Here is a 25,907-nt window from a genome sequence, read left to right on the forward strand (position 1 = left end):
TCTCCCTGATCCCTCAACAGCTTCACCTGCCCACGCACTTTAGGCCTGAGTTATACTGGGCAGCTTGCTACCCTCCAGAAGTGCCACAAACTTCCATCTATCAATTTCTTTGCACTTTGGTTTTGGAGGCAAATAATCCAGCTACCTGCTATAAGACTTTTACAAAGTTATATGATCTCTTCAACCTTAATTATCTCCTATAAAATATTTTAAAAGTAATATCTACAGTGATATATATATACAGACATATATATGTGTGTGTGTGTGTGTGTATATATATATATACACGCGCACACACACATACACACACATAGTGGAATACTACTCAGCCATAAAACAAATAAAATCTTTCCATTTGTGACGACATGGATAGACCTTGAGGGTATTATGCTAAGTGAAACAAGTCAGAAGAGAAAGATGCCATACGATTTCACTTATATGTGGAATCTACAAAACAAAATAAACGAACAAACAAAGCAAAACTCATAAAGAGAACAGACACTCATAGATACAAAGAACAGATTGGTGGTCGCCAGAGGAGTGTTGGGGGTGGGTGAGATGGGTGAAGGGGGTCAAGAAGTACAAACTTCCAGTTATAAAATAAACAAGCCATGGGGATGTAATGTACAGCATGGGGGCTACAGTCAATAATATTGTCCTGCATATTTGAAAGTTGCTAGAAGGGTGCATCTTGAAAGTTCTCATCACAAGCAAAGAAAATATCTATATTATAGAAATGCAATAAGGATCCATAAAAACGTATGTAAAGTACCTGACACAAATAAGGAACTGAAACTATATTTATCATCATCATTAGTAGCAGCAGTATTATACCTACCTACCCTGAATGCCTTTCTCCTGGGGAATAGTACCAGGGAGCAATAGGGAATAGAGTTAAAATATATAATAAATAAATGAATGAATGAATGAATGAATAAAGGAAGGAATAAACAGTTAAAACACCAGCTTTGGAATTATCAGTTGAAGTTCAATCTAGCTTTGCTATTAACAGTATGAACCTGGAAAAATTACTCAACTTCTGTGTGCCTCAGCTTCCTCCTCTATAAGTGGGGATAACATACTCACGAGAAGATTAAAAAAGATAAATGCTTATAAATCATTCAGCACTGTGCTAGGTCCAGAGGCCATGTTTTTATAGTTACTCTATCATTAGAGTGTCTTTATTAAAATAATTATGAGAAATCAAAGTGTTTCTTCTGGGACAGAATCTGTTACAAACTTCACATTAAAGTTAAGCTTACCCTTTGAAAAGTAAATTAGAAGAATCTAAAGCTAAGTAAGTTGTCTAAGATCAACCATTAGGGCAACTGCCTCAGGACAGCCAAAATCAAATCAAGGTAACTTGGAGGTAACTCAAGAGGAAGGACTAAATCATGATTATATTAAGTAAACATATCTGCTAATCCCAGAGTCCTAATTTATCCCTCTCCTCCATCTCCCTTTCCCCTTTGGTAACCATAAGTTTGTTTTCTATGTCTGTGAGTCTGCTTTTGTTTTGTAAATAAGTTCATTTGTGTCATATTTTAGATTCCACGTGTAAGTGATATCATACGGTATTTGTCTCTTTCTGACTTACTTCACTTAGTATGATAATCTCTAGGTCCATCCATGTTGCTGCAAATTCTTCTGCCCATTTTTTAATTGGGTTGTTTGTTTTTTTGATGTTGAGTTGTATGAGCTGTTTATATATGTTGGATATTAATCCCTTATGGGTCATATCATTTGCAAAGATTTTCTCCCATTCAGTAGGTTGCCTTCATTTTGTCAATGGCTTCCTTTAGTGTGCAAAAGCTTTTTAGTTTAATTAGGTACCATTTGTTTATTTTTTTATTTTTATATCTTTATTGGAGTATAATTGCTTTACAATGTTGTGTTAGTTTCTGCTGTATAACAAAGTGAATCAGCTATATGTATACATATATCCCCATATCCCCTCCCTCTTGAGCCTCCCTCCCACCTTCCCTATCCCACCCCTCTAGATCGTCACAAAGCATCAAGCTGATCTCCCTGTGCTATGCAGCAGCTTCCCACTAGCCATCGATTTTACATTTGGTAGTGTATATATATCAGTGCTACTCTCTAACTTCATCCCAGCTTCCCCTTCCCCCATTGTGTCCTCAAGTCCGTTCTCTACATCTGTGTCTTTATTCCTGCCCTACTATTAGGTTCATCAGTACTGTTTTTTTAGATTCCATATATGTGCGTTAGCATACGGTATTTGTTTTTCTCTTTCTGACTTACTTCACTCCGTATGACAGACTCTAGGTCCATCCACTTCCTACTATATATATAAAATAGATAAACAACACGGTCCTACTGTATTGCACAAGGTACTATATTCAATATCCTGTAATAAACCATAAGGGAAAAGAATATGACAAAGAATACGTATATATGTATAACTGAATCACTTTTCTGTACAGCAGAAACTAACACAACATTGTAAATCAACTATATTTCAATTTAAAAAAATGGTCAGGAGAACTAGACATTTTTCCAAAGAGGAAATGCAGACGACCAACCAACACATGAAAAGATGCTCAACATCACTAATCATCAGGGAAATGCAAGTCAAAACCACAATGAGATATCACCTCACACCTGTCAGAATGGCTATCATCAAAAAGAACACAAATAACAAACGTTGGAGAAGATGTACAGAAAAGGGAACCCTTGTAGACTGTTGGTGGGAATATAAATTGGTGCAGCCACTGTGGAAAACAGTATGGAGGTTTCTCAAAAAACTAAAAATAGAACTACCATATGATCCAGCAATTCCACTCCTGGGTATGTACCCAAAAAAAACAAAAACACTAATTTGAAAAGATCATGCACCCCAATGTTCACAGCAGCATTATTTATAATTGCCAAGATATGCAAGTAACCTAAGAGTCCATCAATGGATTAATGGATAAAGAAGATGTGACATATGTGTGTGTGTATATATATATATATATATATATATATATATATATATATACAATGGAATGTTACTCAGTTGTAAAAAGGAATAAAATTTTGCCATTTGCAGCAACATGGATGGACTTGGAGGACATTATGCTAAGTGAAATAAGTTGGAGAAAGACAAATACTATATCACTTATATATGGAATCTAAAAAATACAACAAACTAGTGAATATATCAAAAAAGAAGCAGACTTACAGATATAGAGAACAAACTAGTGGGTACCAGTGGGGAGGGGGGAGGGGCAATATAGGAGTGGGTAAGTGGGAGATACAAACAACTGGGTATAAGATAGGCTCAAGGATGTATTGTGCAACATGAGGAATATAGCCAATATTTTGTAATAACTGTAAATGGAAAGTAACCTTTAAAAATTGTATTAAAATTAAAAAAAAAAAAAAAGAAAACATATACCTCAGTCATTACAATCTTTCTGAAGAAACAGGCTAGTGGGAGGATGGTGAACATGGCAATTGTGATAGAGGATTCCAGGAGAAAATGTGGCCATTTCTCTCCAGCACTGCTTAGTGGCCCATGGAAAAGAGAACCCTGTCTTTGTTCACCATAAATTTAACTGGAGACAGAGCTATCAGATCATTGGAGCTTGGGGACTTTAGCTATAAAGATCATCCAACTAACCCATCATACCATGATTCCTTGCTCACCAAGCAACTTCTCATTATAATCTGAATGTTGCAGTCATATAATCTCCAGGAAGATGATAGGCTGATCGGAGGAGATAAGTACCCAGTCCATTTGATTAGTTCTATTTCTCACTATAAATTAAGAGGGCAGTTAAAGCACGTTCTCCCCCAGAGGACAGCTGTGCCTGATGGTCTGGGAGCCGGCCTCTGTGTTAAGAATTTGCCCAGGATTGCAGCAAAGGCACCAGCCTGGGTAAGCCGTAGATCCTCCCCAGGTAGTATCTAAGCTCATCTCATAACTTTTCTTCTAACTGTGACAGTACAGCTTGCCTTTGCTTGGCACACGCTTGGTCTTCCTCTCTATTTTGTTTCCTACTTCAATGCTCCAGGACTTTACAAACTGTGTTCACTATCCCTCTGCTACTCTTTATGATTCCTTTCTCTCTTCTATTTCAATGAGATTTACTTTCATTCCACTTTGGTAATTAAATACTTCAGCTACACCACTTCCTAGGACTGCACTGCCTCTAAATAACACCACCTTTTACCTTTTTCATTTGCTCACTTCTGCTGGACTAGCTCTTAATTCTCCTCAGAATATCCCGTCTTTCTAAACCCCTACCCATTCTCCCACTCCAACCACACCAGCCCAGTCTGGAACCCAGAGCTCCCACCCTAGAATCCCACGTGTCACCTCATTTTTCCAAGCATCCTTTTTGCCAAGCTCCATTCTCGGGTTGGCAATCTCTTGCTGTTCACTCTTTGGCTCTGTTCTGGCTGGTTGAGCACAGGAGAGGAGACCACAATTCACCCGCTAACTGAATCCAATGAAATGTATGCTTTCTGTATTCTTTTGAGTCATCCTGTTGCTTGACAATCCCACCTTTCCATTTCTTCTGCCTGAAAGTTTCCATCAAGTCTTTTCTACTTTACTCAAAACCCCAAACCGCACCTTATTCCCCATCCTCTTTAGCACATGTCCTCACCAACTATTTTATAAAGAATGTAGAAGCTGCATTAAATCTTTCAATGATCTTTCTGCAACATTTCCCGTTTTCCCACTGATGAATCTCAATAGAGGTTTTCTTTCCTCTAGCAGGGTTTAAATTTTACACCTTTATTCTTGCGCCACGTCCATACCTTCTTTGCAATAATGCTCCAATATTTGATTGTTTGGTCTCAATATCTTCAGTCGTTCCATCTCGAGGGACTACGTCCTTCTACTTCCCCTAATTTTAAAAACAGGCAGCAGCACTATTTACAATAGCCAGGACATGGAAGCAACCTAAATGTCCATCAACAGAGGAATGGATAAAGAAGATGTGGGATATACATACAACGGAATATAACTCAGCCATAAAAAAAGAACAAAATAATGCCATTTGCAGCAACATGGATGGACCTAGAGAGTGACATACTGAGTGAAGTAAGTCAGAAAGAGAAAGACAAATATCATGATATTGCTTATATGTGGAATCTAAAAAAAAGGGTAAAAATGAACTTATTTACTAACCAGAAATTGAGTCACAGATGTAGAAAACAAACATGGTTACCAGGGGGAAAGAGGGGAGAGGGATAAATTAAGAGATTGAGATTGACATATATATAAAATAGATAACTAATAAGGACCTACTATATAGCACAGTGAACTCTAGTCAATAGTCTGTAATGAACTATACAGGAAAAGAATCTAAAAAAGATTGGATATACGTATATGTATAACTGATTCACTTTGCTGTACACCTGAAACTAACACAACATTGTAAATCAACTATACTCCAATAAATTTTTTTTAATCCAATAAATAAATAAATAAATAAATAAGGCAGGTCTGCCCTGATTTTAAAAAAACTTCTCTCAAGCATGATCTACTTCTCTCCCTTCTTTCATCACTAAGTTTTCTGAAAATTTGCCTTCAAATCCTTAATATCTACTCTCTCTTTAATCCTTTGTATCATCCCTTTATAGCTACTATTTTACTAAAAGGATTTTCCTAATTGCCCCATGCAAACTTTTTTCCATCCGGATTTTCCTTAATTCTTCTGTGGAGCGGACCTTCCTGACACTTTTCTCATCATTGACCAACACAACACAGCAGTGTTTCCCTTTTTTAACCTGTATATGTCTTTTTCTCTGGATTGTCTTCCTTTGCCTACTCTGTGGTTCTATCATTCTACCTCCTCATCTATCTAAATTGTCCCTCACAGTCATGTCTTTCCACAATTTAAAACAAATCTCCTTCATGTAGACAACTCTCAAATCTCTATCCACATGCACAACTTTTTCACAGGGACCAATCCTCACATCCCAATTATGCAAGGCCCTTGCCTGGATCAAGGTCAAATCAACCTGCTCAAACGCAAACTCCTCATCCTATCCCTTTGTAATGGTCATGCCACCTAGACTGAAAGTTTCCTTTTCACCCTGATTCCTTCCTCCCAGCAACTCTTTCCTCACACTCCATTGCCAAGTCTATCATTTCTACTATTCCAATCTTTACAACCATTTTCCCCCCTAATTTCACAGCCACTAACCTAATTACCTTATACCTCTTCTCTTGGAAAAGCTGACCAATTTGCTTTTCAGTCTCTACTCTATTTTGAGCAGAGATACTTATCTTTCCTTAGCCGGGATTTGAGCGAGTCACTCCTGGCTCTGAGGTCTAAGAGCAGGCTCTCCACTTTCTCCCAAACTAAGTTACCATTTCCTTTATCATATTCATAAGGCCCTCTATACTCTAAGACCAAGCTTTTTATGCTTTTATTTTTTCCTTTCCTTGCCAGTTCTTCCATACACATTTTACATTTGTATAACAAATGGTAACTTACAAGAATATAAGAATATTACAAAATATAAGGTCACATCTAATTGTCCTAACTTTCCTATGTGACACTTATTATCTCCCTTTTACAGACAAAGAACCACATGTCCATATACACAGTCAACATTTAAACCAAACCGGTCTACTGAATGTTTAATGCTTCCTCAAATCCACAGTATGGCTAGTGCCTTACCTTCTGACATTAAATGTTCTACAAATTCCCGTCAACCAATGTCCCACCTGCTGTGTGAAGTCTTGCCTGACCTACTACTCAGGGGTGATTCTTCTTTTCCTTGAGCTTGTACCTCATTTAGAACACATATCCTACTCCACCTCATTTTACATTTCACAGTCTTATCCGTTTGAATATATTATAAATGTCTTCATGATAGGAGCTCCAGCTTTTTATATCTCTGCAGAACATGGCACCATGCTTGACACATAGTTGGAACACAATATTCATTGAAGGAATGGATGAAGGTAAAAATGTACAACTGACTTTAAAAAACAGATAACAATTGACTTTGTACCACTAGGCATATTGCATAAGGCAATTAAACACACTGTGTATGATCAAACAGAAGACTACATTTTATTCTTCTCAAATTATCACTCTGTCAATGTATGTGCAGGTTCTTGTAAAGCCTCTCACTTACAGGACACATGCCCCTCATGTTATTTTGAGCAAAGTACTCTTTGGAGAAGATACATTTGCATAAAGGAATATCAATCTTTGGAATTTTTGTATGTTTAGAGAGAACCCTTCCTGAATCAGTAAAAAGATAGGTAAATAAGTCACAAAGATTTAATAATAATTTGTGGGGCATGATCAGCCCAAGACAAATGTTAGATATTACTGTAAGTAAGCCTTAAAAAGCCCTTTAAAGAGATACAATTATGCTGTACAGATGACAAATAACCTATAAGACAAAAGTATAACCATCATAATATTAAGTTATAGTTTGGATTCAATGATAGTATCACTCACAGATTTAATGACTGCTCAAATCATGAGGCCAAAGTGGAAATGTATGTTTTTAAAAAAGGTGTCAAATGACTGAAAAAGTGGCATCAAGGGATACCAAACGCATATGTAAAGAGAATAAAATTATTACATGAAATATGAAAGTGCAAGATAGCAATATTCCTAAATTTATATATTTTATATACCTTATTTTAGACATATAATTGAATTAATAAATTAAAGATTACAAGCAGCCATTCAACTCTTTCTTCTTTATCTAAAAGTGTATATATCTACCTTTGGTTAATACCCATTTGGAAAAAGAGGTATCATAATCTGGAATATGATTATTATTCCTCTAAAAATTTAAAGTCATCCTCTTTTTCTTAAAAGAGAGTAGAAAAATATTAACTCTACAAAATAGCAATACAACCTTATGAAAACCAAATCAACATACATAGACTAAACTTGAACTTAAGGGTACACATAGCCAACAGGAAATGTTATTCAGTTTCAAAACTCATTATTCACAGGAAGTATAGCATATTGGAGTAGCACTGTGCAATGATTTATGTAGAGGTCGGGACTAGTTGACTTTTTTTGGTAAAAGAAATGATACTTGGTAAGTGATGGCTGCTCCATTAAAATGTCTCCTGCGATTTCACTTTCCTTTTTTTTTTTTTTTTTTTTGGTAATTCTCATTCTTGCCACACAAGCTCAGGTTTCTGACACACGAAATCTGGGCAGATCAGATGAGCCTCCATTTTGCTGCACATCTCTCCCTCAATCCAATCTATCCTTGAAATTGCTGCCAGATTCATACCTAAAACACTTGCACCATATCAATCCCTCACTCAAAATATTCAGTGGCTTCTCTACTGGCTCCAGGATAAAGTCCAAATTCCTTAGCCTAGTATTCAGGGTCCTCCACCTCCTAGTTTGGCTCTAGATGATCCTTCCAACCTTATCTACTATCAGTTCCTCTTCAGCTCAACTGGTCTCCTCCCAGTCTCCCAAACGATCCTACCTTTGTTCGTATTGGTCCCTCATTTAGAATGCATTCCATCCTTTCTCAACCTATTCAAATTCTACCCATTTCCCAAACACTCAGCTCAGATTCCATCTCCTTCTTGAAGCCTGGCCAGACCTCAGCAAGCTGAAGAGCTCTTTTCTCTGAACTCTGAGAGCACTTTTGTTTGGATCAGTGGCTTCTAACCTTCTTGAGAATGAAGCCCTCTTTCTAACACCAAAATATTTCAGAATCCAAATGATAGCCTATTTTTAATCTGTTGATTGAGAAAGTACCTGATGACAAAAACCTACTGTGAATTTTCGGACAAGAAAATTTATATTTTCATAAACATAACAGAACGTCCATACGTGAAAAAGAGTTAAAGATGTATGTGACCTATTAATTTCCTCATCCTTCGGACAGAGCTCTTTGCACAGAATTTGCTGACTTTCAGTACTAGCTCTGCAACTCCTGGGGATCTCTAAGCCACAGACTGGAAATCTCTGCCTTCATAATTTAATTGACACAACACGACCTTTCAGTTTTTGCCAAAATTTTTAAAAAGTCTTATCTCCCCAACCAGACTGTGAGCTTTTAAAGGCAGAGGTAGTGTCATTACTTCATTGTATATGCTAGAACCTGGCAGAGTGCTTTGTACACAGTGAAAACTAAATAAATGCTTCCTTCCTAGGACACTTTAAGAATCTGAGGTTCACTTTTTTCACCAATCTTCTATTACAAAAATTTTCATACATACTGAAAAGTTGAAAGAATTATACAGTGAACAGCCAGAAACCTACCACCAGGATTTCACCATTAACATTTTAATCTATTTACTTTTCCACATCTATTCCTCATAAAACCATCTTATTCTACACGCATTAAAAATAAGCTGGAGACATAATATAGTTCCCCAAAACACTTCAGCGCTCATATCATTAGCGTTCATATTTGTTTATGGTCCTTTTTTCTTTTAATATATATAATGAAACACACAAATCTTAAATATGCCATTTGATGATGTTTAACAGATACCTACATTTAGATGCCAAAGTGGGATCTAAACATTTTTAGTGTGTTATAAGAACGGAAACATGGCACAACGGTCTGAAAAGGTTGTTCCAATTTTAAGAATTAAGTTAGCAATATAACAGTCTCGATTTATGGCGTAGGCAATATTTACATAGAATTTTCACGTGGAAGAGTAGTCACTTTAAAAATAGCTTATATACATTGAGCATTTACCACGTGCCAGGCATTGTGCTAAGCGCTTTACAAGCAATAGCTTATTTGCTTCTCGTGGCAACATCATGAGATATTTATTATAATTGTCACGTTTGAAAGATGAGGAAACTGCAGCTTAAAGATGTTTAAAAACTAGCCTAAGGTCACACAATTAGGTTTCAAATTTCTTTGATTACCATACCTTTTATGAAACGACTGAAAAATCAAACGTTGTCCAATTAGGGTTTTATCAGCCTTAATCATTCCTCTGATGGAGATCTGAACAATCAGTGAAGGGCACAGTAATAGGAAAGTCCCAGAAGAGCAGGGCATTGAACAAAAGTGTATCACTGTATGTTGCAAATTAGCGGATGGTAAAATAAACTAGTGTATGAAGATTGGAAGCAGATGAGCTGGCTTGGGTTCATAACCTCAATCATATCAATCTGGAAAAATGGTTTACTTGCCTAAAATGTAATCAACCTACCAAATTTACATCTCAGATCATACCTTTTCCCATTCTTCACCGAATCACAGGAGCACCCAGACCTAAATCCTACCCTCACCGTGTATTAATTGAGAAAGTACTTATTGAGTACCACAGGTACTCAGAGTACCTGCAAAGGCTATTAAGAGATGTGCAGATCTCACAAGGGAAGGAAACATCTTCCCTTTCCATGGAAACACTGCAGTAGCCATTCCCAGTGGATATGTTTGCTTAACAAAATATAACATGTATTATTCTTTAATAATAGCTGCTATTCTTTGAGCATGTAGTATGGCAGTGACTGTGCTTAGCATTTTAGGTCTGTCCCTGCCTTTGAAGAACCTTGAGCCTCTACTAGGTGAAATACACCCAGTGATAAAGGTGCAACCCTCATTCTACAGTGGGGAAAGCAGAGGCTCAGAGATCATATATGATAAAGCAATAACAACAAAAACAGCCAATGGATATTAAGTATTTCCTAGGAGTCAGACTGTTGTAAGTGCTTTACCTACTCATTTAACTATCCTCACACCCCTACAGGTCAGTACTATTATTCTCTTCATTTTACAGACCAGGAAGCAGAGCTAAAGGGCATCACACTTGCTAACTGGTAAGGGCAAGGCTAGTATCCTGGCTTCCGAGCCTTCCCCCAACCACCTTCTCTGGTGTCTCTCAAAACCCACATGTCAGTTACATTGTTAGTAAATAGCTAAACTGACATTTTTTAAGCCCAGGTTAGTCTGATTGCAAAATCCACCCTCTCACGATCATGCAATACTGCTCTGATATATTTTTAATATTATCCATTCTCTGCTTTCCTTAAGGCAAGTATCAGATAGAAATTTGTGCTGAAAGAAATAAAAATATATAAATAAGTACATGATTTTAGATAAAAATGCCCTCATAACTTCTCACCTGGAGTCTTTTCTCCCCACCTACCACCTGTTGAATAGAGTTTCAAAGTACTACCTAAGTGTATTTCCAAGACACAGACTCTATCACATCACTCTCCTGTTTGCAAGCCTTCAGGTCACCCAGTTCCTTCAGGATTGAATCCAAACTCCTGGACCTGGTACATAAGGCCGTTCATCATCTGTCTGCCATGTCTCTCACCACACACACATACACATACACATACATACACACACACACACACACACACACACACACACACACACACAGCCCCCGGGATTAGGGATGGCTTTGCTACAGATGAATAATCCATGGCCTCCCTTTCTGCCTTTCTGGCTTGGCATCCAGTGGTTTTCTACCTCTCCTTCAAGATTCAGTTTAAGTGTTACCAGTGTGCAGAAACTATCCCTCGATCACCTCAGTCATGATTAGGCGTCCCTCCTCCTCTGGAGAATACAGCCCTGAACATCAAGTATGGTGGTCATCTGATTATTGGTCTGCAAATCACAGTAGACCATGAACTTCTCCTTGGCAAGAATGGTATTTGGTAAATTTCTAGACACAATCACTTAATAACTATTTCTTGAATTAACAAGGAAATAGTGGATATATAGTACGATATATATTCTTATATGATATGTATCTTCTTTTCACTGCAGTGTGTATACATCCTTGCTCCTGCAATTTTTCCCCACCTTAAAAATGTTGACCTCCAATCATGACTCCTTACCATCTATGTAAGGATACTAAACCTAAGTGTGCTAACTGCTTGATCTTTTTATCATTCAGCTGTTTCTTGGACTATGTGTAAGTTAATTCATCGTTGCTAAATAATACTGAGTCCAAGTTGAAGTTTCCATTTATGAAACAGTTAATTAGTACATATCAAATGCAAGTCAGTTACTATGGAGCAAATTCAAACTCAGCAGCAATGTTGACTGCGGATGTTCTCTGGATGGATGGCCTATGGCTACTGTAGGAATTGGTCTGTGCAATGATCATTTTCAAAAATTTGCAAAATGGGCTTTAGCTACTTATTGAATCTGTTAATGCTTTGTAAATAAAATTAGTGAGCCTTCTCTTGGAATCATTCACCTGCATTATTTACTTAGTAATATGCAATAACAAATATTTGTTGACTGTTTAATCAGTGCCAAGCCTTCTGCCAGCTGCTAAGGACACGATAGTGAATAGACTTATCCCTGCCTTTGGGACCCTTGAGCCTCTACTAGGTGAAATACACATATAAATGGAAGCTGTAGTTCCTTCAATGGGTAATAATCTTAGATAAAGTAACATAAAAACTTCTTAAGGCAGGTTAAGTATTTCAGTAAGTGCTAAGTTTTTAGGCTATTAGGAAGTCCTTTTTTTTTGAGTGTAAAGGATGCAGGCTTTAAAATTAGCCTGACATGCCTTTGAATCTCTTTTCCAACACAGATAATATGCTGTGGAAGCATAGACTAATCACTTAAACTCTTTAAAATGAGGTGCAGAAAAGCTACCCTAACTTTTTTTAGGATAAAATAAAATAAGGTAGGTGGAGGGAATAAAAGACATGCTTAAATAGATAGTAAGAACTCAGTCTATTCAGCTCATAATCCTTATTTTGCTAAAAGAGTATTCTCCCGGCACAAAATTCCCCTTATCAGTAATAGATGCAGTGATAAAACAGGAAGATATTTTAGATTTTGATTTAGATTAATTTTATGAAAGAAAAAAATGTCTCTGTTGTGTATTGCAGGGAGCACTTTAAAATACATCCTTGGAATGTGTTTGGTAGAGTTCACCCACCTTTCTCAGTGTAATGGGATATTGGAGGCATGAAATAGAACTGAAAAACCTGTAAAACCAGCAAACTACCTTGTACATAATCATAGTAAGCTTTTAGTTATAAACTACTTGGGCGTCTTAAAGCTTAACGTAAACCCTTGACTAGCTTCTCAAAATTTATGTTCTCTTTTAGTAAAGGCAATATTTAGCAGTCTTTGAGGATGGCTACGTGACAGATGACTTTTTCCTACCCAAAGTGAAAAGGGAAAAATAGAAAATTTGCAATTATGTATATATTCTTTCTATTATATTGTAAGTTTGGAGGCAAAAAGAAGAGAATGAATTATTCTTGGACCTTATTCCAAGTAAGCAAGGTGAGAATAAGCACACACACACACACACACACCACTTTTACCTATATATTGCTCACCCCAAAACATCCTTGGGCATCCTAAGAAATTAGGAATTACTTAAATCAGGGAATTCATGACCAAAGGGATAAGGATTGGCCTAAATACTAGCACTCACTAAAGGTTTGCACATCCCTCTGGGGGAAACCAAAGTTTCTCCCAGAGACAGGATGTCCTTAGGAAGTTATACATATTTCTGTTCCAATGAAAGTTCTGGCCCAGCTAGGGGAGAGGTGCCCCAGAGCTGTAATTCTCTGAACTATTAGATATTGGGAGTAGATGAAAACTGTCTACATTGAGTCATTAGTTTATCAAGAAGCCTGGCCCTCTAGAAACTCTGAGCCTAGTTTCAGGCAGTATTAGAGTTCCTATTCTTACTATGAAAGATACAGTTAGTGATATATAATTGGCTAGAGTATGTTTGCCAACCTGCAAGCCCTACACATGCCACCCCTTTATTCCTCCCACTTGACCTCTTCCACTCCCTGTCATTCTCTCTCCTCCTGTTCCTAGAATGTAGCACGCATGTTCCCAACTCATGGCTTTGGTAACTGCTCTTCCTATGGAGCCCCCAACAAATGCCATTTAAGCTTCTTCTTTGAGTTCTGCTTGGTTACTATAACCTGGCTCTTAAAGTCAAGAGAAATGTGACCAAATTTATCACCCACTTCAAAATATTTTCTGAGGCCAAAAAGACTTACTCTAAGCAGTAGCAAAACTGCAACCACTTTTAAAATTTCACAGTAACACTGCTTCAATCCAAATGTGCATATAATAACGACTATTATAATGAAAAGCAGAGATGACTTCCCAACTCTGTTTGATCCCAGAGAGGCTTAACATAGATGGACGGCTGGTGGAATTATAATTAAGTCTAAAGCTTTGAAAATGAAAACTAGTAAGAGACAATCCCCTAGAAGTTAACCTATTGATGCAATATGCTATGTGCGCACGACACAAGGAAGAAATCTCACACACTCGTGCACAAAAGAACTTAAAAACCAGGGTATGACTACCCTGGGGAGTTGTCCTTATCATGAAGTCCTTTTGTCATCAAAGCCTTTGCCATTGGTCCTTTTACAGCTCTGCTGTTTGCTAGAGAATAGCGTTCTCCAGTCATGAGGACAGTGGAGGTACCGATGTTTAGTACAAAGGTATTAGAAAAGGTATTGGCAGATGGTGGAATCATGTATTCTCTCCCTAGAGTGATACAGTGATTTGAAAACCCAGGCTCTGGACTCAAACAGAACTTGATTCAAATACCAGGTCAGATACCAGTGGTACCAATTACAAATCATGTGTCTTTCAACTTGGCATTTAACTTTCCAAGGCTCAGTTTTCTTGTACATGAAACAATAATGGTACTCTAGAAGGGGCTATTATTTACATATGGTCTAGAAATTCATAGAGCACTTAGTAAGTTCCTAGTGTGTTTCAAGTTTTACTTGTCATCCTCACAGCAAGCCTGATGTAAGACCTGCTGTTATCCCCACTGTACAGATGAGGAGACTAAGCCACACAGAAGTTAACGCACCTGAGCTCACACAGCCAGCAAACGGAGCTGGGATTCAAACCCAGTGTCTCAACCACTATGTTGGCGATCTCAAAGGATTTTCTGAAGACTAATGAAATGAATCATAGAGAATGGTCAGCTTAGTGACTAATGATAAGTTATTCTTAAAAATTAGCTATTACTTTCATTAACTACCAACAGGCATGTGAAAATTATTCTCATACACTGTATACGCAAATATTAAATCTTAACAAATTATTTTTTTCATCCTTTCACAGCTTTTGCTAAAGAACAATTCAAAAGAGGCCAATTCTGTGGCTACAGACAGACTCTAAAACTGTCACTTAGAAACTCCTTTACTCACAATGTCCCTTCATCTTCCAGAAACTAAATCATGTGCAGAATGTAAACAACAATAAAATTAGATTACCGTTTTTTCTACTGACAACAGATAATTTGACCACAAATATATAAATATAGCTTTTAAAATGTAGCCTCAAACCATAATGTTATACACACTCACTCCAGTTTACATATTTTTCATAAGTAAGAGTTCTTAAAAATACTCTAGTTGGATATAACTGTATTTTACGAAATTAAAATTACACTGAGGAAAACAAATTCAAGATATTGACAATTTGTTTGCATTCTAAGCTTTGTAGAAAGGATAAAGCAACTTTAAAATAACTTCTGATAATAGAAATTTGTAAAATTGAATTAACCTATCAGCCTAAAATATGAAATACACAACTAAATCAGTCTTAAAATGCAGAAAATTTAGCCACCTAATCCAAGATTGCATCTCTTATCATCTGGGAAATCTGATATACCAATTCAAAATTACTATCTGAATTACCATCAGAATTCCTGAAACCCTATTTGTAGTGAAGATTCCAACTGCATCTGGTTTTATGTCCCTTCAAGACAAATTCCTCTGCTCTAAGACAAGTTTAGCCTCTTCTTGAGTTTGCCTCTGAATTTACAATCAAGAAAACTGAGAATGAGAGCTTTTAGTTCTGCTTGCTCACACCTCTTTTTTGCCCTTCGCCACTCCTCACCCCCAGACAACCAAAAATAAACACTCACACTAGCAATATATGAACTGACCAATCTTATGCTCCCGTGGATTTAAGACAACCAGAAAAAACAAAGATGGAAAGAATCACTGCTTTGCAAACAAGGCCTTAATTAGGTACGTAAATAAAAATCCTTTTACTGCTTGAGCCCCAGGTCCTTCTGAAGAAATGTTTCCCAACTACGTCTCACACTTACACAACACAAGCGTCAACACGCAGCCTCTACCAAAGAGAGGCCGGAACGTATACCTACACAGTGGAAATCCTCTCAGGTCCGACGCTCATATTTATCTAATAGGAGTATCACCACCCAAGAGCCTATGTCTTAAAAATTATGTTTTACTAATCTAATAAGAAATTCCTCTTCCATTCTGTCCCGGAAGATGAAAAGACTAGAAGAAAACAGTTAAAAGAAAAGCCACCACTGATGTTTCCATAACCATTCCATCAGTCTCTCCAGGTCAAGCTTTAATTGTTGAACAGTAATCTAAAATATTTATTAACTCATCTGGAAACATATCACTTCTAACAGTGCTTTTCTGAATGCAAGTCAAGCATTCATTTATGCTATTTTGTACTTTTGCCTCTTTATGTTTTCTAGTTCAAAGATTTATAAACTGGGTGAAACCCACAGTTCACTGCAACAATAACAATTCAGAGAGGTTGGAATAGAATATACAAATATGAAGAGTTGAAACTTTTGAAATCTGAAACATTCAAACAACGAATCTCACTAAAGAACATTTCAACTAGGAAGGAGAAAAGCACAATGTCTGAGGCTGCAGCACAGTGTCTTTCTGTCTTTATCCCTTAGATGAACCATGAAAATAGGCACTAGCCTGTGAGGACAGAACCTACAAACACTGAGTCTTATGATAATTTGGCAGCCAACTTAAGAAGAAACTTAATATTCTCTGCCTCTCCACTCCATTCCCTTCTTGTTTGTTCTTCAGATGAAGTTATGGTTTTTGATACAGGAGATTTTTCATGTTTTCTTAGCCTCATGATAGGAACAAGTGGTTGCAGGAAATAAAAAATGGCTCTGGTGAGAGAAGACAACCTATCTAAGTGGGTGAAGGGCCAACGACTATGTAAACTCAATGGAAGCTTTGTTGACCTAATTAAGGAGACTCATTGCAACTAGGCTGCAATAAAGTCACTTACATATCCATCACGGCGGGGATAGCTAGAAATACTTGTTATGGACTTAGGGGAGGTGATTGATATTTTAAACACTCTTTGAAAAGTTAAGGGATTTCTTGTTTTTTTCATTCCTCTAATTCATTGGTAAATACTGCTGGTTTCAAAATAAATAAGATTTCAAAGAAGGAATAGGAAAATCTATAATGATTCTATTCCAGGAAAGCTTGTCAGCCACTGTGAAGTCACTAATTTTTAAGCTGAACTCCTCTAGTGGTGACTGAGAGAAAAGACACAAATGCCTTATGGAACATGTAAGTAGCATGATAAATTGATTCACAAACTTAATAATAACCCAGAACTTTCTGATAATCGTTTGCATCCGAACAGACATGTAGCATAGATGGTGAAGAAAGTTTGGGTCCATGTTCTCAAACTGTACACTAAAGTAAAACTGATGCCCCAGTCGACTGACTAAAATTTCATGTATTCTTTGGATAATTTATACCGATATCTTCTCACTTCACTTTCTAACTACTATAACCTTTGCAAAGTATACCAGTGAAGAATGCCCGAAAACAGAGTGAGGTAACTGGGTACCTGTCTGAAATAGGTCTAAAAAAATCCATCTCTAAGCCATAAGATAAGAGGTTTTTTTTTTTTTTTTAGGAGAGAAATAATTTCTAAGTATTTTCCAAATTGATGGTTCAGCAGATTACACAGTTATCTAAAACATTTTCTTACTTTGGATTTATTTTAGTTACGCAAAAATCTGATCAAGTACATATTACTGAATACAAACATGACATCAAGCTATGAAATATAAATATTCAGAAATAGTATCATTTCACATGCCCTTAAAAAGCAAACCACGCATCATTCACACAAAGCCATCCAAGGGGGCAGTCTCCAACACATACTCTGTTTCAATATTGCCTGGCTCTTCTTTTGTAGGAGATGATTTGCCAGTAAAACGATGACAAAATGAAAACATCTTACCCCTATTTCATTTCTTCATATATAAGAAAATTAACTCATAATTTCATAATTACTCCTACCAATCTGTATTGGTCTGTTCTATAAATCAAAACAATTTAACATACTTAAAGCTTCTTTTTTTTTTTAAGTTACTTTAAATGATTGTCTTATTTGGACTTCACAGTGATGAGAATGACTGTTACAGGTTTCCACCTCTGGTCCCCTGATGCTGCCCTCAGCGGCCGCCCTGCACGCTGACACTGGCATGGGTCCTACCGGTCCAGGGCCCTGCAGTGGTCTGTGTGTCTGTGCACACACCCGGTCCAGTACACACTGCAGCAGCTGCCATGCTCACACCTGAAGCCAAATTCCAAAGGAGAGAAAAAAAGGACTGCTGGCTTTTATTTTATCTGCTCTATAGAATCTTCCTAAACGCTAGAATGACTTTCCTATACATAACTGAAATTTCTTTTTGATTGCCTATCGAAATGGGCAGAAAAGAGTTTCACATGTAAAGGAACCTTTTGCAGAGATTTGTTTTTGCTAGGTCAGCAAAGTTTCTACTTTTGACAGGGACCATTTTCCATAAATGAAGGTATTTACTCAAAAAGGAAAATACAGACTACTTACATGTAAAAACAATCACTGAGGCTGTAAAAGTTATCTCCTATCAGAAACAACTGATTTTATATTGTATCCATTACTAGAAATTTCATATCATTATCAGTTTCAAAAGGCTTCCCTCACACATACTGGAATATTGCACCAAACAAACAATTTTATGGCATTTAGGGGTTTTGTTGTTGTTGTTTTTAAGAACTATGATAAAAGATCATCATGGTGATTGAAAAATGATGGTTAAGGGTTTTGTTTATGGATGGAATTCTAATGTAGATAATTCATCAAACTTCTAGTGAAACTTATGTTCTAAGTTCATCAAGGTCCTAAGGCTTAGTAAGGAATAAATAAGCAAAAATATCACCTGTGAAGAAGGAATATTTCAATAGGCTAAAGTAGAAATAAATACAATGCAATATGTAACATACCCTTCTATGAAGTTTTAAAAATATGTATAGTACCTAAATAAACGTGCACAACAGCTAATGATACATACAAATAGCTTTACCTGTATGTTTAGACTTAGGTATATATGGATTAAAGTAGGCATTCCTACTTACATAAAATTTACATAAATATTCATATGTATTAATTACACAAAAATCATTGTAACAGTACTATGTTTGAAGTATATACTTAATCTTTAAGAAAGTAAATGAATTTCATGTTATCTTCCAAGTAAGGTCGTATATTTGTAAACAATAAGTATTTTTTTACTTCTTTATATTTCAATGGTCAAAGCCACAAAAACATTAGGCACACAAATTATTTTATTGATATTTAGAGACAATCCAGTCTAATGTTGCCTTGAAACAAATTTGGTTATATTCAGTAACAAAGGGAAAGTAAAATAAAGGAAATAATCCAAATTTTCATGGCTCATAGAGCAAAACAATTGCAAATTGATACTGTGCTGTGGAGAACGATCAACAAGAAGAAAAAACACACTCAAAGCTTAAATTTATCATGCACACATACACATGTATACTATGCATACATATGCATCTATGTGAAATAAAACCAGTCTGTGTAATGTTATAATAACCTGGTAACATGCAGTCCCTAAGTAAGGGTGAATACTGGTTCATAAGTCAAATTACCTAAACAAGAAATAAAACAGTGGTTTCATGGATTTGACAACTGAAATCATAACCACCTAGTAACACAGTGTATACTGATGAAGAAACAAGGTGCAAAGTAAACAGTGAGAAGGCAGACACTCACCTTCGGTGCCATTGGGAGTCATGGAATTACTATTTATATGAGAGTTATCGAGTTTGGGGGATTCACTACTACCACTCAGACGGCTATGCGGGCTGGTTAGATCCTGCATTTCCATAGACCTAAAGACAAGAAGCCTTCCGTTTGACAGATGTACCAAATTCATAACCCCACTATTTAATGTGCTAACGACTTGACACCTTCTTTGAAACACATTCGCACAAAAGTCCCATTGTATCTATCTTCTTCGACTCAAAATAGTTCGTCTTACATTTTCACTTCAGCCATCCTTTCATAAAGTAACGTGTACTATTACAAGATGTCACTGGCCTTACCTATTCAGCCATTCATATAGAGTTTTTTTTAAATCTCTTTTTCTCTCCTCCGATAGCTCATCAAGTCCCAAGATCTAATGAGACAATTCCATCTATTTTTATTATCAAAGAAAACAGACCGTCATGCTTTTCTTTTTAGGTGGGAAAAAACCCCCAAGGCATTATTTTTCTAAAAGATGAAAGTGTAAAATTGAAAAAAAAAAAAATCACTTTTCTATGGAATCTCTTTCATCTAATAAATTAGCACTAGGTACTCCCTTATAATTTACCGCCCAACTGTAATTTAATGGGTCTCCAAACCAAATACAACACTTGAAGCCTATAGTCCAGTGACAGGGAATGAGATGTCCCTGATGCATGTGTTTACTCTGGTAAACTGCTTAATTGTTCCTCTGTCTCCCTTGAAACAAATGCAGCATTAAAACATCCTGATGTCCGCTCACTTGTTTGCTTTGTGGATTACATACAGCCTGCCCAAGTGAGGAGGGATCAGGCCAGCATACAGTGAGTCCCCAGGAACACTAGCAGTAAGAATACCTCAGCTGTCACCCACTCAGGGAAATAAGAACAATGCCACTGCCCTGCTCAAATTGCCCCGAAAGTTCTTCGACTCAGCAGTTGCGTACACTCTACAGGGTACAGAAGCCACTATTCGTGTTCACAATTTCAGAGCCATTCACTTATATTGCACCTTTTCTTAATGAAGACAGGCGAGCATTTGTTTAAAGTGACTAAAAACACACCTAGATACCGTTCTGTTTTCTGACAGCCAAGTGTTTGAAAGTCTAAGGCCCATTCACTTTATTTTAAAGTGTTTTTCTAAAAAAAAAAGGAGGGGGGTTAATATGTATGAAGCTAAGACTGTCTGCTCCTCATCCCCACCAGGCCAATAAAAGCTACAGTCATTTTAATTTGGAGGCTGCACTTAAACTGACTGTAAACGTCAGTTTTTAAAACGGCTTAACATGAACCGTTTTACTTCCAAAGTGAGTTCTGACTTCCCCAAGTCTTCTGGATTCAAATGGGAAATGGCTTAAAATCCAGTTTTTCTCCCCTCATTCTCATGACACATTCACAGTTTTCCTAACCCCAGAAACTAGAACCCCTAATCATTTGCAAACCCAGGATCCTCTTCCCTTTCTACATATTTAACAATTTTTTTTACAAGCACACACACACACACACACACACACAAATGGTTAAGTAATTTCCAACCAAGGCTATTAATAGAAATAATTAAGAAATACTAGACAAAAATAGATTGGGGGGGGGTCACAGAAAGGTAATCTCCCCAAATGTCAAATATCAACGATATCCTTACCTGCAACTTGAGGAAACAGCAACATCTGAACTGGTTTGAGATGTTTGCACCTGTGATCAGGGGTAAACAATTAGAAGCTGTTGTTACTCTGCTTCAGTGTCAGTTCTTAATTATACAGAGCACGTGCTCAGGACTGCAATGTTCTCTTGTAACCAAAAGAGAAAAAGGAGGATACTGCAGCGGTGAAAGGCATATTGTCTTTAAGTTGAGGTCTCCACTGTTGTTTCCTCCTCCAGGTCTGCCCTCCTCCTCCCCTTGTTAGGGGGGGAAGGCAGCCAAATGACGGGATAGTGATTCATCACTGGCCTATGACAGCTGCAAACGGGATTACCCCTCCCCCAATCAACATGCAAAGCAGCCTTATCCAGGCAGCTTGGACAAGGTGCTTGGAAAAAAAAAAATAGCTATTAGCAAAATGAGTGTGTTTCACAGCAGCAGTTCAAGCATTAACCCTCCAGCATCCTCAGATCTTTCAGCTCCTGCTCTCAGCAGCTGAAATCGAGTTCCCGCCCACGCCTTTGCCTCCGGACACTTCTTATCCTTATCGTGATGGTTTTCTCCTATATTTACTATTTGTCATTGAACATTCACCAAAACGGCTTCTGGGCCACTTTTCAGGCAGTGCCGGACTCAACGAGAAATGGCAAAGGCAAGTTCTCCTCCCCAGAGTCCCATCGTGGAGTCATGTGCTCATGTACCCAAGCAAATTGAAAATCCAGTGGATGTTTAAATTCAGGGAAATCCATCACTGCCTGGTGAAATAGCAAAAGCAGTTCGCTGTTGGTTTAATTTTCCACCTTTTAAACCAGGAGAGAGAATGGAGAGTTGAATAATCAATTCAGTGTCTCAGCTGGCCAGAGTTCTGGTCTCTTTTGTCTCCAGATGAATCTGTATTTGGCATTTCACTGAACAGCTAACTTAGCTTGCAGGCTTTGCTAGTCACTGCGCTTCGTCCAGAGACAGCAAAACTGCCAGCAGGTGATAAGCTCAGGTGAGGGTGGGCTGCTGGCCCACAAGCTCAGGCTAACGCCTCGGAGGTAAAGGGCATTCTGCATAACGTTTAAAATGACTCAGAATTCCAAATCTTTGATGTGTATTTTCATTCAACCGGAACAGACATCAATTAGGGTTACAGAACAAAGATGAAAAAACTGAAGCATCTCAAATGGCATTAAAGTTATCCAGCCAAGCATCTTCTGTTGAGTCCTGTTGTTTTTTAATTATGATTTATGAAATTAAAAAGTACTACCTTTTTGGCAAGAATAAAGCATCGTTAAAGTCTAAATATCTTGGTATAACGTTACACGAAATTTCTAGGTATACTTTTCTAAAATATGTGCAGGACGAAAAATAATTTTAAAGAGATGCCTGAGTATTCAATAAAAGTTTCATTTTAATGCCTACAGATAGGTCATTTGGTGACAACTGGCTTCTGATATTTTTGTTGAAATTAATGTTCTCACACAAGATTGTTTTCCTTTAGAAACTGCAGCGATATACCTCAAGGATAAATTTCCCTTTTTTTCTCTTTTTTTCCACTTTTATACACCTGGAATAAATTATAGGTGAGAACTAACTTAATTTTAAGAACTCTCTTGGCTTAATTATGTGAAAGAGTATGTAAAACATACTTTCTGTTACATATTAAAATACATTCCTATTTTAACCTTGGCTAGATAGTATCATCTTAGAAACCTAATTTTAGTTTCCTTGTATACTTTGAAAGTTTGATTATATTTGAGGTTTAACCTATCCTATTTAATTGCAAAGTCAATCTGTTAATTAAAAAAATGAACTTCAAAATAAGAATCATTCTAACACGCTTTCTCACTGAAAAAAATGCATTTTCACAGCAACATACTTTTTTTTAGGCTGGCTGGACTCAGTCTCTACTGTATTTCGTACACTACAATTTTTGAACCCGTATCCATGATCTTCATTTCATTAAGTATACATCAGATATATTCTTTTGTGTCTCAAGGATTATTTAAACCATGTGTTGTGTGTTACTGTTTTTAAAAATGACTCTTTAATCAAAATAACTTTAAAACAACTAATCCTCACTTAGGCTGGTCAGCTGAATCCACATCGTGGTCCAGGAAAAATAAATCTACTCTCAAGAATGCGAATGCAGACAACAATTAGACACAGATGTGAGCAAAATTAGTTACAGTTTACAAAATGCTACACTTCACATGCTTTTAGTTTTTTATGTGTAGTACAAGATTACAGTGCAGTAAGAAAACATACTCTTGTAATGACTTATCTAAAAAGAACACCTATTTCTGATTGGCGTTGATTTTCTCTTACATTTGCCAATATCTCTGGAAGGTTCTAGGTTTTCAAGGTCTAAAAACACAATGTGCTGCAAAAATAATTAATTAGGCGCCTTTCCATTCAAAGAGAAAAAAAATATTTCATGGTTTTCAGAAAAATGCTGTTAGGCATTCAGTAAGCTCATATTTTCTGCTTTACATCCATAAACCTAGTATGTTTCTTGTCTCCTCCTAATCTGGTATTTTTAATTCAAATGCTCCTAGGAGTGCAAAAATATTTCCCATAACATTATAAATGGTCATCTTAGATTACAATGAAGTCATTTCACTTTAATGCTTTTTAAAACTCTTTGTAGAGAATACCCAGCGTAGCGTACTGACAGAGTTGTGAAAATACAGAGAAAAAAGAGAGCAGAACTTCTTAGAATTTCAATTCAAGAATCCTCAACTAGTAACTTTGACTTCTGATTAGTTAATGAGGTCTTTTAAGTTTGCCTTTTTTCTAATTAAATTTCTAATTCTTCACAGATGTAACTTTTGTTGATGTTCAATTTGTCTCTCTCATTTTGTTAAACCTCACATAGTACTTCGCCAATCCATTGAATAGCCACATTAAATCTGTTAATACCATGCTCTTCAACCCCAGAAATTATTTCCAGAAGGCAAACTTGCTTTGAGAGATCATCAAACAAGACTTAAGGTACACATTTTATCACATTTTTCCCTACCACAGAGCTCAGGATGCAGAGCAAAATTCATGACTTTTGCACTGTTTATTATACTTTGCTAAATTACAAATCAAAAGCATCTGACAGAAGATCATGTATGAAGCCAAAAAGTTAATAATGTTCTGTGAAAAGTAAACTGTAAATGGAAAGGGATTCTAAATCTCAGCAGCAGAGAGCAAATAAAATGTAGGTACTTGTTTAAATTATGGGTTTTCCATTGGCTTTTTTGCTTGCTAGAAGCAATTTTTATAAAATGACTATAATTTTAAACTTTTTTTTCAAACTCAAAAGAAATTTTCAAAGTGAAAGTACTGAACTTATCTAAATAAACAGAGTTGGCAGGCGAGCTAGTTTTGCCCAACCACAGACCAACCTGAGTACTCCCAAATTTGAAAGACAATGGCAATTTTCTAATCAGAGTGTATTTTATAGGAAAAAAAAATGTGCCTTAGGCAGAAGCCTGCTTTGAAATCAGAATACATTCTTGCTAAAATGTTCCTCAATCAACATTTCCAACGATGGTGTCAATGATGTAATAAAAATCTAAACCTAAAATTGAAATGAACTTCCAGGAAGAGGTAGATGTCGTTTCAGTGGTAACACCTACCTCCTTCTTTATCAGACTCCATAAAATGAATTCTTTAATACCCTTACTGATTTTAAATGTAATATACTGTATCACTTTTTAAAGTATCTTATTTAAAGAAAATGACAAAATAGAGTCCCCAGGAAAACAAAAACAAGTATGTGAACGACACTGATTCTACCTATAGACTTGACGGATTGTTTTCAAAATTAGCATTTATTTAAGATGTTGAATGTAATACTTTCGATAGTTGATTACATGGAAGGGGTTTTATTCTCACTGCGAGTATTTTTTTCCCCAAGGTATTCTTACAAAATAAATTTTCAAATTCAAGAGGAAATTTTCTTTTGAGAAAATCATTTATTATGTCTACCAAACTCCCAGAGCTGTTGACTTCCCTTTGGCATTCTAAAACTGAACAGTGGCTCAGTTAGGCTGCTCTGTCTGTCACCACGAAGAATTTTCAGGATTGAAAATCCATGGCTGTTTGCTCACTTAACTGAACACTTTGGGCCTTAGGAGAACTCAAGCAGCGAGAAAGCAAATATCAAATATTTGATAATGCAAAAAAGCATGACTATTCGTGTGTGCATGTCTTCAAATCCCAAACGGTGGGCGAAAAGACTCACACGCCTAAAATAAAACCTACTATGAGAGATACATCAAGAAAACAACCCCCAGCCTATAAAACTACACTATGTGCTTAACTAGTGACTTTTTGTATCCCTTGTCATTTTAAGAACTGAAACATAAAAACACTTGTCTACATTCAGTGACAGCTCTGAATTTACTGAATTCGTGCAAAAGCTGTGCTGAAATGTTTCAAAAACTCCTCCCAAGAAATATAAGCCCATGAGTCATTAGCAATTCATATACTGATTTTGA

At 36.7% G+C, this 25,907-nt stretch overlaps 1 protein-coding gene across 2 annotated transcripts in view; it reads right to left on the reverse strand.

Moving 5' to 3' along the window:
• EYA1 (EYA transcriptional coactivator and phosphatase 1) overlaps positions 1–25,907 on the reverse strand; it is a 322,481-nt gene that overhangs the window by 130,483 nt on the left and 166,091 nt on the right. Inside the window, exons 2-3 of one of the 2 annotated variants that reach the window (XM_061172211.1) lie at positions 21,433–21,482; positions 19,780–19,898 (exon numbers count right to left, since the gene is read on the reverse strand). The exons of the other annotated variant lie outside the window; for it this stretch is intronic. Coding sequence (XP_061028194.1) covers positions 19,780–19,898; positions 21,433–21,482 — 169 coding nt within the window. The remainder of the gene's footprint in view (positions 1–19,779; positions 19,899–21,432; positions 21,483–25,907) is intronic. 2 annotated transcript variants of the gene reach the window in all.

The sequence above is a fragment of the Eubalaena glacialis genome, chromosome 17 (genome assembly GCF_028564815.1).
Source record: "Eubalaena glacialis isolate mEubGla1 chromosome 17, mEubGla1.1.hap2.+ XY, whole genome shotgun sequence".
NCBI lineage: Eukaryota > Metazoa > Chordata > Mammalia > Artiodactyla > Balaenidae > Eubalaena > Eubalaena glacialis.